The sequence below is a fragment of the Panthera uncia genome (genome assembly GCF_023721935.1).
Source record: "Panthera uncia isolate 11264 chromosome A1 unlocalized genomic scaffold, Puncia_PCG_1.0 HiC_scaffold_17, whole genome shotgun sequence".
NCBI classification, from domain to species: Eukaryota; Metazoa; Chordata; class Mammalia; order Carnivora; family Felidae; genus Panthera; species Panthera uncia.
The window spans coordinates 34,491,453-34,507,194 of record NW_026057577.1 but is presented as its reverse complement, the minus strand read 5'-3'; the positions used below and the strand labels follow the sequence as shown (position 1 = coordinate 34,507,194).

Below are 15,742 nucleotides of genomic sequence, written 5' to 3'. Positions count from 1 at the left end.
CCTTCTTTTATTTGTATAAAAATATTGAGGAAGAACACCCAAACCCAATTTCCTCTAGGCTCCCATCATAGTCCTGGCCATCACTGTGCTTCACCTGAAATATTGAGGGTAATCTTAATATATTATGCCTAATAATTGATATACTTCTCCATTAATAAATTACAATTTCTAAAATATCTCAGAGCTCTACCTCATGCTCTCAGGCAGTTTTAGGTATTAATCCATCTTGATACAAATGTTTATGTCTGTGGAAAGGACATATTATTTTTAAAACTAATGAAATATTTTCTATTAATCATGAAAGGTTATATAAAATAATGACATATTTTAGATTTCATAATGAAAGGATACATATATATCAAAACATTAATGCATTTATCTCTAAGGGTAATAAGTAGCCAATTTTATAATATGTGAATGCCTTCCTGTATTTCCCAAATTTCCTACAGTGGATATATGTCACCCAAATAGTTGAGGGGAAAACAGCATGCTAAAATATAAAAAAAGAAAATAATTTTTAAAATAGTCATGAATCAACTGTGCATCTCCAGGCTGCTGGCAATGCACCAAGCACTTAACAACCCCTGACAAATCCTGGTGGGGTTGGGCTGGAGCATCTCCGAGCTGGCCTGCTGACTCAGCCTGTGACTCAGCCATTCTGAGTGTGTCGACCACTCTAGTTCAATGGAGACATCAGGTGAGGGACGTGGCCACCCTCAGCTTCGTCACAGAACACAGGCCTGATGCCCACTGAGGGGTGTCATGGGGTACCCTCCTTACAGGGGAGCAGGCAACCCACACAGGTCCAAAACTTCCTACCTCCTCCCACACCTGACACTGTGCAGCAAACACTAACGTCTGGATACATTCCTCTAGAGGCAGCAGAGTCACCCAGTTAAATATTACAACTATGTCCCGTCTTATTCTAAAATGACCCAAAGTGTCTCACCCAGTTGTCAATGCCCTAGACTGCAAATGAATAAGAAGCAGGAAGCTTCCTGTTACGTATTCCTTACTAATCAAAGGGAACTTTACAGACTGCTTTCTACGATCTCAAGAATCAAGTTAAGCTCACCACCTAGCTGGCAAGCCCCCGTAATTTGCAAGGCTCTGTGTCTGGGGGTGGGGAGACACAAGCCTGACAAGACTCCACCTCTTCCCTAAGTAGGGCTCACAGTCAAGTACACAAACATGCCCACAAATTAAGAATAATGAAGAAGAAGCCTGGACACCACCCGAAAGGGCATCAACAACCACTGTGGGGGAAGAGATAATACAGGGATCACATGCCTTAGAACGGGAGCAAAGTCAGTATACAGCATAAGTATTTTACACCCAAATATAATAAATGTATTCTAAAATCTTGACAAATAGGAAGTTCAAATTCCTGGGGCTCTTCCCACTCTCCAACCAATGAACTCCCAGTGAAACAGTAATCATTGGTAGATATTTTTAAAGCAACTGTACTATTTAATATGTTATAGCATTCTTTCCAGCTTGATAAATTGGAAGCTGCCCTCAATTCCACTGTAGGGATGTACCGCTATCTACTTGAACCAATCACCTTTCCATGAAGATTTAGGTTGCTTCGAATGTTACCATTACGTGCAATCCTGCAAAGACCATCGTTGAAAATACTGTTTTACCCTTGCCCAAGTATCTCCTAAGGATCAATTCCTACCAATGAAATTTCTGGGTCAAAGGTAATACATATTGCCTAACTACCCTCAGAAAATTTCCACCAATTTATCTCACAACAGTGCATGAAAGTGCCTATTTCCTATGCTCTCACCAATATTAAGCATTGTAAATCTTTTTGTTCTTTGCAGTTATTATAGCCAACATGTTAAATCATTTTTAACTTGTATTTTCTTGTGAGATTAAATGTTTTCATAGCTTTATTTTCCATTTTTTAAAAAAGAAATTAGAGCAGGGGTGTCTGGGTGGCTCAGTTGGTTAAGTGTCTGACTCTTGGTTTCAGCTCAGGTCAGGATCTCACCATTTGTGAGATGGAGACCTGCATTGGTCTCCACACTGATGGTGCAGAGTCTGCTGGGGATTCTCTCTCTCTCCCTCTCTCTCTCTCTGCCCCTCCCCTGCTTGTGTTCTCTCTCTCTCTCAAAATAAATAAATAAACTTTAAAAAAAAGCAGATATGGGGTGCCTGGGTGGCTCAGTTTGTTGAGTGTCTGACTTGGGCTCAGGTCATGATCTCACGGTTCATGAGTTCAAGTCCCACGTCAGGCTCTGTGCTGACAGCTCAGAGCCTGGAGCCTACTTCAGATTCTGTGTCTCCATCCCTCTCTGCCCCTCCTCTGCTTGTCCTCTCTCTCTCCCTGTCTCTCTCTCTCTCTCAAAATAAATAAACATTAAAAAAAAGCAGCTATACCGCCATTTTGGTAACATCATCAGTCTATACCCATATGTCCTTATCCATGTCTGTTTGTGTATATGTACATAAAGACATGAGGAAGTATGTTAATCGACTGTTACCAGTTCCTTATATCTGGGTGGGTGGCTTTGGGCAGTTTTTAAATTTTTTCTTTCTTTTTTTTAAAGTAAAGTTGTGATTTTTAAAAAGCACAATTCTTCGTATAAGTAGATCTGTTTATACATAGGAAAAAATAAAGGTATTTTCATTTTTAAAAAAACTTTAACTTCCAGGATATGTTTTATGCTTAAGACACATTTTGTGCAAGGATTTATATTCATGACAGCACTAAGGTAAAAATCCTGATACTGTTAGTGAAAATCACCAGGATATAAAATAATATTAGCAGGTTTTCATTTATCCTTCAAGTCTAAACTTAAAACTCCCCACCATATCACAGTCTGATTTTACCTATTTGGGCTGATTTTCATGGTCATGTCCATGTGCCAGGACTTTACAGAGACAAAAGGCCCAGCCCTGCCCTTAACGTGCTCATGGTCATTCAGGATCTCCCCAGGGGGAAACTTTAGGGTCCTGAGGACAGCAAATGGGAGGGGATCTTACAAAAACAGCAAATGTATTTTTTTTAACACTAAGCTCTTTTTATTTTTTTTTAAGTTCATTTATTTTGACAGAGAGAAAAAGCACAAGTCAAGGAGGGGCAGAGAGAGAGAGAGAGACAGAGAGAGAGAGAGAGGGAGGGAGAATCCCAAGCAGACTCCACACAGTTGGTGCAGAGCCCGATGTGGGGTTTGAACCCAGGAACTGTGAGATCATGATCTGAGCCAAAGTCAGACACTTAACTGACTGAGCCACCCAGGCACCCCGATAGTAAATGTATTTTATTTTATTTTATTAAAAAACTTTTTTTAATGATTATTTATCTTTGAAAGAGAGAGAGACAGAGCACAAGTTGGAGAGGGGCAGAGAGAGGGAAGGAGATATAGAATCCGAAGCAGGACCCAGGGCTCATTATGTGCTGGGTCCTACTCTATGTCCTCATTACCACCCTCAGATATAGGTTCCACTATTATCTCAATTTTCCTGAAGAAGAAACCGAAGCATAAAGAGCCTCAGTGAACTCACCCAAGGCCACACGGCTAGTAAACAGAGAAACTTCACTGAAAACTAATCACTAGTAATTCTACTCTCTTGCTGTTGTATCTTTTTAGCAGACACCAAATGAGGAATGCTTGTTCCTGGAAAGGCTGGAAGAAAACCATTACAACACCTACACATCCAAGAAGCACGCAGAAAAGAATTGGTTTGTGGGTCTCAAGAAGAATGGAAGCTGCAAACGCGGTCCCCGGACTCACTATGGCCAGAAGGCAATTTTGTTTCTCCCCCTGCCAGTCTCCTCTGATTAAAGAAATCTCTCCTGGGTGCCGACCACTCCAGAGGAGGTCCTCACCCAGCTGACCCAGGTTGTTCCCTTGACTATTGGCTGCACTAACCCCTGGCCCACAGAGCCTGAAATTGTAAGCAGTGCGCTTCCAAATGCCCAGTTCACTTTTTTGCAGAGCCTTTTACCCCAGCACAGTTTGAACAGAGGGATCAAATAGCTCCTAGGGGCCAACCGGCTGGCCAGTCTGGGTGTGTGGATGCCCAGTTGCCTCTGGGCACCTGCTGCAGGCTGAGCCTCTCAATGCAAAGGCGGGGCCAAATGAAGTGTGTTCAGGGAGCTGCCAGAGTCATTAGTAACCGCATACGATTCCCTCTACTGAGAAAATCCTGTCTGTGATTCCCCGAAACACTTGGCATGATGCCCTTTCGTCCTTTCAACACCCCACAAATATTAGCAGGGAAGCTTATGGCTAGGTTAGGGGAAGGCAGTGTTCCATGAGTAGAAACTAGAATGAAGAAAATCTCCCCTCGAGAACAGAAGGGATTAAAATGGCAAGGGGAGACTGGGTTCTGGTGGGCTCTCAGTGTAGAATAAATGAAGGATGGGAGCTTCAGCCCACAGGAAAGCAGAATAAATGCATAGCATTGGCAGTCATTACAATGCCGTGACTTTCCCAAGATAATTCGGCAGCAGCAAGCCTCTGGATGATGTCAGATGGACAGCATGAGAAGTGGGTTCTTGATCAAAGCAAAAACATCAGACATTGGTAAATTCATTTGGGTCTGGGGTGTGGGAGTGCTGAGAAAGAAAGGCAACGTGGGCTGAGAGGATGATTTCCTCTAAAGAGGTTGATTCCAGAAGTGAGAAGGAAAGATGGAGGGACACCATGACTGTGCCTGGTCCCCAGAAAGCAGAGGCTTTGGGGTCCCAGGCAATGCTTACAAATCACATGCAGATCGTGTTTGAGTGTAAGTTCTGATTCAGTGGTTCTGGGGTGCAGTCTGTGCATTTCTAACAAGCCCCCAGGTGCTGCAGATGCTGCTGCTTCCTCTTGCACTCCCCCCCCGCCACCATACTTAAAGTAGCAGAGTCCTGAAGCGTGCTGTCCAAAGGAAGGGGCCCAAGGCCCCCGAGCCTCTCTTGCCTTGCCCATAAAAAACTCATACCCCGCGAGTCTTCCTGAACACTCAGGCAGCATCAGGAGCAGTTAGCCCCGTGCTAAGGAACATGGATTTAAGGCGCTTTGGCCCAGTGCCTATAAAATACCCATTTAGAATATATACAAAAGCATACTTCAAAAATGTTAAACCCTCACAAACAGCTTTTCTCAAGAGACCATTTGTGTTACGATTACTTGTATAAATATGCTTCCTGCTTAAAGTAAACTTGACCCAAGTGGCTAGCAAATTAGAAACAACATTCATCTCTGACATATGATACTGTTGCCATGTAAAGGTCTTTAATAGGCCATTTAAATTTACTGTGAGACTGTATGTTTTAATCACATTTATAAATATATAGCTCAAAGGCAGTTAACTGATTAGCATTCAGCCACTGAGAATGATAATCATAGGACATGATGTATAAGCTCCTCAATTATCTACTACTTGTACTACATTTACCTATAAAAAGAGATTGTACTTTGTTTTCAATTGTGGTATTACAAGTTTTCCTTTGAAAACAGGGACGCTTAAGCAACAAGAGGGTAACTGTGGATACAAACTGATGAGAATATTAGCTCATGTTCTAAGGAATTGACAATATTAACGGAAAAAATAACTCCTTATAATTGCATTGTCATATTTATGATGAAAAACAAAAGATTGTTTGTGAAGGTTCAAAGCAATATAGTGCAATTGAGGAACCAAACTAAGTTAATTCTGCGATTAATAATATCATTCTGCATTTGTACAGAAAAACGACTTCAGAACTTTGTTTTTGTAACTTGGATAAGACCATTCTATTTTATTTTAGTAAATCCTTCCAGGCAAGCTGGAGATAGTGCAGTGTGGTTTAACATTTCTTTACTATGAAGATTTGGCCAGAAAAGGGTATGTAGAGAGGAAATCTAAGATATATAATGGTCCATAATTTTTAGGGTATGAATCAAATTCAAATATAACACTGGCCAAGAAAAATTAAATGTTGCTAACAGATGAGACGGAAGTTTGTGGTTTCAAAGACCCAAAGCAGTTAGAAGAAACACTATCATGGCCTTGCCAGCCTCCGCCCGGTCATCATTCATATATTCATTCACTGAATATTTTTTTCAGTGCCTACTGTGTGTCAGGCACTGTACTGGGTACCGGGGCACCTGGAAACAATGTCTGTCTGGTTTTCTGCTGTATTCTCTCCCAGGGCATTATATTTATGATGAAAGATGCTGTGGATTCATTTATTTCAGTCAAGTTAAAAACAGAGACTTTGTAGGTTGCTGCTGAATAAACAGCAAGTCCCAGAAACCCAGGTTCTGGAAGAATTCGCAATACCCAGTATAAGATAACCCCCATCAAAGTATCCGAGGACCTGGCCAGGTAAACCTAATATTTCCAACTGTAGAACCATGACAGCTTTAGGAGGACCGGTTTCAAGTTGGGAAAAGAGCCTGTCAGATCTTGTAAGAAGGAAATAGGTGGCAGTTCCCTAGCTCCATTCTAGTTCCTTACACACGGAGTGCTCCTGTTGCCCTCTCTCTCTTTTCCTTGAGTAAGTGAGGTAGCCATCTGCTTGTCACACGTCTCTCATGTGGATTCATTTTCAGGCCAACTGTTAAGAACTGGCTGATATTCTCTACAAAGCATCAGGAGCATTTACGCTTTTGATTGTTTGCAAGATGGCGGTGGAGGTGGCAGTGATCTGTTTCCTTGGAAGGGATAGTTAGAGCCTCCCCCGGCCAACAGTGTGTGCTTACCAAAAACTGCCTACAGCATCATACGTTACTAAAGATGGAGGTCCTCGCTTTGTGTCAAAGGCAATGGAGCCCAGCTCCCCAGCCTTGTTAAAATATACTGCCTAAACGAACCGAGCCCATGGGCTGCGAAGCAGACCTCTGATGAAGAAGACATCTGTCATTTTACATCACTGTCTCTTTAATTTTGGCACCTTACAAGTATTAATAAACGTTCCACTAAAAGGCGATAATGTCTCTCTGAGTTTGGGAACATCACGATGTCTCATCTTCCCGTGGAAGGTCTGTCCCAGGCATCCATCAGGTGTGGCTGCTTTGTGTTCGACGCATAGCTTGTCACTGGAAGGGAGACCTTACAGGCTGACAGGAAAAGCTAAGGTAGAAACATTTTTCATTTTGTTTGGAAACCTAAGGCAATATTAGTGTTTTTCTAGGGATACATCAGGGAGGTATATTCAGGGAATTGAAGAACCAAGCACCATAATTAACTGACACTTCTCCTTTACAGTATAAATTATGAGAAAATATGAAAATATGCTACTATTGTACAGCTGACCAGCTTGTGCTAAAGCAAAGATACTGTGACCTGGGGAAAAAACGAAGGACTTTACAACTTTAAGTCAAGGACAAACGGGTTATCTCTTGCATCTCAAGCATCTTGATGAAGGGTGATGGGTTTGCCCACCAGATCTTCTGAAACTGTTATCATACTACACAACATCTCCTTAAGTAAACTTGTCAACCTTCTGACTTCTTATTCTTAGGAGAAAGTATACTGTTGCCTAGACCTTGTGGCAGAATCAGATCATGCCCACAAACACTGACACATATACACACACATTTACACCGGCTCTCACACACGTACACGCACACAAGCACGTGCACGAATTAAAAAGCGTTGTGCAGTGTTTGTCCCTTCTACGAATTACATGCCAAAATCAATCCCTCCTTTTCCTTTCAAAGTCACCTAAACCTCTTATTTTCCTGCTTTTGGAGTTTGATCCACTGTAAGAACTACATTTTCCATCACAACCCACCACATGCCTACCCTCACACATATACACAACTGAAACAAAGAAGGTCAGGAAGCCATATATATATATATATATATATATATATATATATATATATATAATGCATTTTTTTCTCTTACATTCCACTAAAACATGCTGGTCAAAGATCCATTAAATTGGGTCACAACTCAATAGGTCACAACCACAGTTTTCTGAAAAAAGTGGCTTAAAGCAACTGGTCTTCCTTAAGATGACAAGACCCAATTAGGATCCTGCATTATGACTTCAGTGTTTTCAAAGATGCTGTTTGTTCAAAGACAAGGGGGACATCCTGTTACCCAGGAACCATCTGTTCCGAGGGCCTGGTGAATTCTCTTAGTTGGTTTGCCACTAATCTTGCAGAATGAGTGTAAGGATGCAGGTCTCACAGGCACACACTGCTGCCTCTATTGTCCCCAATGCTGTCATCGGGTTTCTGCTTGCACAGCCCTGAGGACTTTGGACCCCTCCCCTCCTTTGGAATTCTCATCATTGTGGGGCTGGAGGTCATCTCCCCCCAACTTCTGCAGTCTTCACTTCATTACTCCCTCTTGCTCCCCTACCTCCAAATTCCTATCTTATAACCATTTCTTAAATTTGTTTTAACATTTACCCATTTTTGAGAGACAGAGCACAATTTGGGGAGGGAAGAGACCCAGAATCCAAAGCAAGCTCCAGGCTCCGAGCTGTCAGCACAGAGCCCGATGCGGGGCTCAAACTCACGGACAGTGAGATCATGATCTGAGCTGAAGTCGGGCGCTTAACTGACTGAGCCGCCCAGGCACCTCTATAACCATTTCCAAACAAGACATGAAAAGTAGACTGAGCCAGGAGAAGGCTAGGTGCCCAGGATCTCTGAGCATCCCCGCCAGCCTCCATCACTTTCTGGCAACTGCTCTCTGACCTACCAGAAGAGTTTGCCACCCATAACTCGGTGATAAGATAAACACCATTGCTACTGGAATGCATCTTCTACAGGGATTCAAAATTTTTCATCTTTGCTGAACCAACTGAAAACATAACTCTGTGCCCCAAGTGTTTGAGAGGGTTAGGCTGGCCGAGCATTGGCCTCTTATGGGTGAACTTGACAACAAAAGACAAACATATAATAAAGTCGTTGCCTTCCATATTTATCTGAGTGACAGACAGCCTATCTGCCACGGGGTGGGAAGGGGAGGGGAGGGGAACCCTAACCCTAAGTGCTCTTGTGTCACTGTCACATTGAGGAGTATGGTAATAGTGACACATCAAACCACTGCACTTTCACAAATTAAAAAAAAAAAAATTATTTGTAGGAGCAGTAGTCCAGTATAAGAATACTTAAGCCCAACCTAGCAGGTGGGACTTGTGTCTTCTCCATTTCAAAATCGCTAGGCATTTGTTTGACAACCGTTAAAACTGAAATAATGACTTGTGAAAAGTGGCACACCCCCTCCTTCCTCCTCCACTCCTTAAACCTGTCCTCTATGCCCAGAAAGAAACTCCCTTGTTATTGTACATAAAATTTATTCTAAAGCCCAGTTAGAGAACGTAAGAGCTTGAGATCTCGGGATCTGACATAGGATACTCTGGACCCCAGTGATTCATCTAACAGTCTCTGAAGTTACAAGGGAAATGTACTAAAGCATTACTGGGATCTTTCTGTATCATTGTACCTACTTTGCAGTTGATATATTGACCATGACATACTGCACTGTTAGCTTTCCACCCTAGTTATAAAATTAAAAAAGAAACCAGGTCACTCACAGCCTGAAGCTGGAGAGTGGGTTTGCTTTATAAAAGCAAGTATTTTAGGACCTAGTTTGGGGGTCTTCTGACAGGGCTGAGAATGTCTGTGATGTGGGAAGGAGGTATTTCCTAAATTGCTTCCTTCCCTCTTAGCTACCCACTGTCACACAGGCTAAATTTACACATTTAGCAGCTAAACATTAGTGTCTATTTTATTATATAACTAAGCAAAACCTCACCATGTCCTTCATGGGCTTTTCTATCAGCCTTAATGAAGGCTTGGGCATTCCTTGTTTGGAAGTGTGTTCAATTTCAGGACTTGGTTCGCTTAGTTGCAGTGTTTGGGGATGTAGGTATAGACAGGCAGTTTGTGCAAGTTGTCACAGAGACGTGTATCATTGGGGTTTTCATCCTTATTTTCCTGCCTGAAGAGAAATTTATTTTAGTCTCACCCAGGGATACAGAAGGGCAAGATGTTAGATTATTTTACTGATAGGCCTTGAACCAAAACTTTTTTTCTCCAAAATAAGTTTTAGGAATGTCATTGTATACTAACTTGCCTTGTCCAGACTGTAAAGACAAGACTGTTCATAGTTTGAGATGTCAACTATGCTGAGAGTTCAGTAGTGTCCTGTAGAAACGAACAGTATGACCTATGGGTTTCTCAAAACAAAACACTTGCATTAGGAGCCGAGAGTCTGACCTGGGAAATGGTGCAGGTTTTAGGACTAGCCAGATTACTTCTGATAATACAGGATAAAATCGTAAATGCAGAGCAGTTGTGCACAGGGGACAGATGAGAAAGAAACTTGTTTCCTTATCCTTGCTCCCTATGGAACCTGTCCTAGAATATTTAACCCAAGTGAAGAAGAGATATGGGTTTTATAGATTTCTTGAAAATGTGTAACTCTCAAGCAACCTGCACATTTGGAAAGAGTTTGATAGGGCAGAGGGCTACTCCATACAGTTGAGTTCTCAAGAATAAACAGGAGCAATAAGGTGAAAGTGAAGCATTTTTCCTCAATTCCCTCACTAACGCATTCATTCATTGGTCATTTACTGAGTACCTGGCACTGAGATAGCGAGGGTCCAATCAGGAAACTGAAACCCACCAACAATGTGAACAGGGAAATTCTTTTTTTTTTAATGTTTATTTATTTTTGAGACAGAGAGAGACAGAGCAGGAACGGGGGAGGGTCAGAGAGAGAGGGAGACACAGAATCCGAAGCAGGTTCCAGGCTCTGAGCTGTCAGCACAGAGACCAATGCGGGGTTCGAACCCACGGACTGTGAGATCATGACCTGAGCCGAAGTGGGACACGTAACCGACTGAGCCACCCAGGCGCCCCGTGAACAGGGAAATTCTAATGGCAAGAATTATTAACTAATAAAAAGAGATTAACTACTAAGGCATTAAGGGATCTCTATGTAATACTGGAATAGCAGATGTAGGGAGTGGCTTCTATCCCAAGGCTAAGGAAATTAATCACAGAAGGAAGAAACTTAAGAGGGGGCCTTCTCTCAGGGATGAGATTCAGACTTCACTAGCAAAGGGGGTGGCTGTGGCCCAAGGATGGTGGGGGATCTCACTGTGGCGGTTCAGGGAGCTTCCCATTGGGGCGCTAGTGGAACCCTCTGGAAGCAGTTTGCAGAGCCAGTGTTGTGCAGGAGGCTGCCCGGTGGCCACAGTGCCATGGGAGCAAGAAGAAAAGCACAAGAACCCCAGAGACAAGCCCCTTCCCCTTGAGGTGTCCCTCCAGTGCCCTCTGCTGACAAACCTTAAGTTACATCAGCTGGTAAAGGAGAAGGGGTTCTAGGGCCCAGCTGCAGTATCACAAAAACAAGGCAAAGAATGGATTCAGAGCAGAGAGACAACAGACTGACAACTGGCATAACCATGATGTAGCTACTCCACTAGACATAGATGAATACATGTGGTCCTTGCCCTTAACAAGCTTATCGTAGTAGTGGATGGAGACAGACCCTAAAGGAAGGCATCCGTGGTTTTGGCTTTCTTCCCTTTAAAAAAAAAAAAATCACTATTTTCTAAGCCCTCTCAGCCTCTCCAAAGACCACCACGTACTTTCAAGGTACTTTCTTTACATATTTGCTATATTTTCCTATATTTGGTATTTTATTCTATCTTTTTCAGTGAGATAGTAAGGTAATTTGTGATTTTAAATCAACCCAAATCAGTGTAATATACATATACAGACACAGATACATATACATATACAGAAGACGGGAGCTTGGGAGTCAGAGCAACAGTTGCAATCCTGGCTCCTCTGTGTATTGACTTGGTAACTTTGGGCAAGTGACTTGATCTAGCTGCCCTCCATGACCTTCTGCATAAAATGAGGACCCAAAGAGTATCAGCTCTCACAAGCTTGTTGAGAGGGTCAAATGAAATGGAGGCATGCAAGTATCGTTAATGCAGTATCTGGCATACAAAAAGGATTAAATAAAAGTTTGCAATTATTTTAGAATAAATACAATTCTACATATTATAATAAAGATAGGGCTAACAATGATCTTAGAGTCTCCACTTAGGTTCCCAGTGATTGTTTCCAGGAACTTACATTTAGAGAGATCTCGCCTTATAGCAATTCATTGGAAGAAGATGTAAAAGTCTTGACTGACCCCAAGTTTAACTTGTACATGGCACATCTTAAATGAAGTTTTACATGGGCACCTGGGTGGCCCAGTTGTTTAAGCGTCTGACTTCGGCTCAGGTCATGATCTCGCAGTCTGTGGGTTTGAGCCCCGCATGGGGCTCTGTGCTGACAGCTCCGAGCCTGGAACCTACTTCGGATTCTGTATCTCCCTCTCTCCGCCCCTCCCCTACTCGTACACTGTCTCTGTCTCTCAAAAATAAATAAACATTAAAACAATGAAGCTTTACAAATTAAAAAAAAAACTTATATAGAAGATCGCAAATGAATAGTGAGGGGCCAGAAAACCACGTACAAGAACAGAGCTGAGGAAACTATGTGTGATTGGTTAAGAGATTTAAAATGAGATGCTCTAGATCGCTTCAGATAGCTCAAGGGTTATTTTGGGTTTCTCGCTCCCGTAGTCAAAATGAATGCAGGTATTTAGAGCTTGGCAGGGAAGGGGTTTGGGTTCAGTATAAAGAAAAAACCCCATTAACTTCTGACAACTACAGCCATTCCAACCATGGGTGAAGCACAGCCACATTAGCAGCTGATCTCTGCAACTCCTGGATTCAGAGACTGGACAGTCACTGGTGGTAGGCTCTGAGACACATCGCCCAGGTCTCCCTCCAGAGATGAAGCCATCAGCACCCTTCAGGGATGGCCTAGGTGAAGAGAGATGCCTTGCCCGAGGGCACGCCCCTCAGAGGGGATCTGCGCAGGGGCATAATTGCCTGGCTCTTATGCTTCAGCTCTGGACAGCGCTCAAGGATCATTCTGGCTTCAGAACTTCTCAGTAAGTGCACCAAGGCTCCTACTGAGACCACCTTACTTCTCCTTCTGCCCTATCCTGCTTCCTTCCCTTCCCGCATTAGGTGAAACCCTAATGACTTCCGGCAGGGCTAATCTTCACCTTAGAGTCTGCTTCTCAGGGAGCCCAGCCTGGGACAGTTACCTGCCCAGGATGCCAGAGGCACTACTCTGAGCAGGATAACTGCAAAGGTCGCCTACAGCCCTGTGACTTGACAGAAGCCTTGGGCATCTGAAGCTGAATGTTTTAAGTCTACAAAGATCCAATCTGTCTCCACTGTGAATCCACATGGCTGATCCTCAAGAGAAGTCTCAACCTTCTTTCGTACTGTTTGATCTATGGCCGGCCTGATGTCACTTAGGAGGGGCATGTGTTCAGTTACTACATTGTCCATTCAGTCACTTGTCAAGTCTTTCAACAAATACTTATCAAGGCCCAAATATGCACCAAGCCTGGTAGGGACAATGGTGCACAAAAGATCTCTTTTCTGGAGCTTATATTCCAGTGAGGAGAAGCATATCAACATATTTCCAAATTTCAGTCATTTGCATACTGCTTCCAAAACTGTTGCCTATATGCCTATTGCCCAATCACCATACCTCTATTTCCTCTGGCTTATGGATGGTGGATTTGCAGTTTTATCTACTGTAGGCCCAACGTAAGCTCAAATGTTCACAGAAGGATAAGCCATTAGTATACAGATTTTTTAAAAATACACATTAAAATAAACACATAACTTTAAAATAAAATAAAAAATGAACACCTGCATATCATTTGTGCCATATATGTACCATACATTAGGAAGGAGTTTATACAAAGGATCACAGAGAGAAATGTAAAATTGTAAGTGCGCCAGATGCTTACAAAGGAGAAGTATCCAGTATCTTCAGAGTATATAACAAGGGGATTTAACTTACTTAAGGGCTTCCCAGAGGAAGTGAGCTGATATTTGAAAGAAGAGTAAGAGGTGAGTAGGTAAAGAAATACAGTGTGTGTTGTAAAGAACATTTCAGATAGAGGCAGCAGCATATGCTAAGGTCCTGTGGCAGGAGGGAACACAATGCCAATGAGACTCAAGTGTGGTGACCAAGGGATAGGGAGCATGTTGTAAATTGAGGCTAGTTGGCAAAGCAGAGGCCAGTGATGGAACAGGGCAGTTAGGTGGATTCCATTCTCCATCATCTGTAGAGAACCGAGTTGAAGCTATGTATACATAATCATTCTCCCCCCTCTTTCTCTGTCCTACACAACTGAATGGTAAAACTTCCCCAGACCCTCTGCCAAAGGACACAAATAAGCAGCATCACCAGGCATGGTTCTGGTCTGGGACTGTTAAATGTATTCCAGACTTGAAACTTGAGGGGCTGAGGTTATATTTGCTAAGTATTTCGACCTTTCCCCCAGGCTTTTATTCATTCCATCCAGCAGGTGGAGTACAGGAAAATGTTTTTCGTTCCCAACAAATCCCTGATATCAAAAAGGAAGAGCAAGGTTTGCCAGCACAGTCAAGGGTGAGAGATAGAACAAGGAAGCAGTGATTGTGTATTTGAGTCTCATTCATATGGAAAACATGAACTAATTAGCTTCTTACTGCTGTGCTTCCAGAGATTCTGAATTTGACGTTTCTGTCCAAGTTTGGGGAGCTATGCTATTAATCAGTCCAAACACAAATGAAGCGGCTTAAAAAGAATCACATAACCAAAAACCACATCCTTCATAAGATAAAAAAAAAAAAACAAAACCAAAAAACCCACAAAAAACAAAAACAAAAACCAGAAAGGCAACTTGGAAACTTTTCAGAGATGGTGCCAATTTCTGGGTTTGGAGGGGGGGTTTGGCTGGCTGGTGGAGAGGTCTTAATCTGGGGATGAAAATAAAGAACGTAAATATATTTACACAGACCTCATGAGGAAAACTCAACAGACCACACTGCCCTGTAGAGAGTGGTTTCTTAAAGTCCTACAGTCAAACAGTGACCTTGGGGGAAAGACAAAGAAAGCAAAGAGACAGAAAGTGAATAGAGACAGAATAGATTATTTGGGGGGCTCCAGATTCCGTAAGAAATATGAGTGATTCTTTACAATAACCATTCTGAATCAATCTCATCCCTTTTTCTGGAAGACACAGAGACCTGACTTCCTGACAAGCAAACACAGAAGACTGTTCCTGAATCTCCGCTATGGAGGATGTTACTGAAACAGACATGGGGGTGAGCACTCCACCACTTAGCTGGGGAACATGGTTTATAAACAAATCGTCAAAATGCAACAAAAGAGAGCATTGAAAGAAATCCATGCAGGATGCTACAGGAGCACAGGTGGGAGGAAAAAATTCTCTCCCGGGGCAGTCAGGGAAAGCTTTCCAAAGGAAGTGATGTTCAACTTGTGTCAGAAGAGCTGAGCAGGTGTGTACCAGGTGGGGAAGTGAGAAAAGGAAGCAGGACCATGGGGAGATGAGGGGAGGGAAGCAGGATGATGGACTGTCACCTCACTCATTGATAGGAACTGGAGAGTGCTCATAAAGGAGAGTCAAAGTCAGCCCTGAAAAGCTCCCAGAGATAGAAGTACCATCTCTCAGTGAGTAACTGGCATGCATTTGGGGGGCACCTGTGTCATATGAACACTGTGAATAATGAAGCCCTGTGATCACACTCAGCCAGCCAAGTGCTTCCGGTACAAGAGGCTTGGAAAACAGGGAATACAGCAGACGCCTGCCTCCTCTCACTCCCCAGGGAGCACATATGCATGGAGTAGAATGTCAGCAGCTCACCCACACTATTTACTGTAATCTTTCTCCTTCCTCCCTCCCTCACCAC

At 42.8% G+C, this 15,742-nt stretch overlaps 1 protein-coding gene across 5 annotated transcripts in view; it reads left to right on the top strand.

The window, feature by feature from the left end:
• FGF1 (fibroblast growth factor 1) overlaps positions 1-4,906 on the top strand; it is a 103,251-nt gene extending 98,345 nt beyond the window's left edge. For 3 of the 5 annotated variants that reach the window (XM_049648520.1, XM_049648521.1, XM_049648522.1), the window contains one exon: positions 3,603-4,906. In XM_049648520.1, the coding sequence (XP_049504477.1) occupies positions 3,603-3,797 (195 nt within the window). In that variant the 3' untranslated portion in view covers positions 3,798-4,906. The remainder of the gene's footprint in view (positions 1-3,602) is intronic. The other 2 variants (XM_049648523.1, XM_049648524.1) reach the window with 2 other exon arrangements.
• Positions 4,907-15,742: the final 10,836 nt, after the last annotated feature.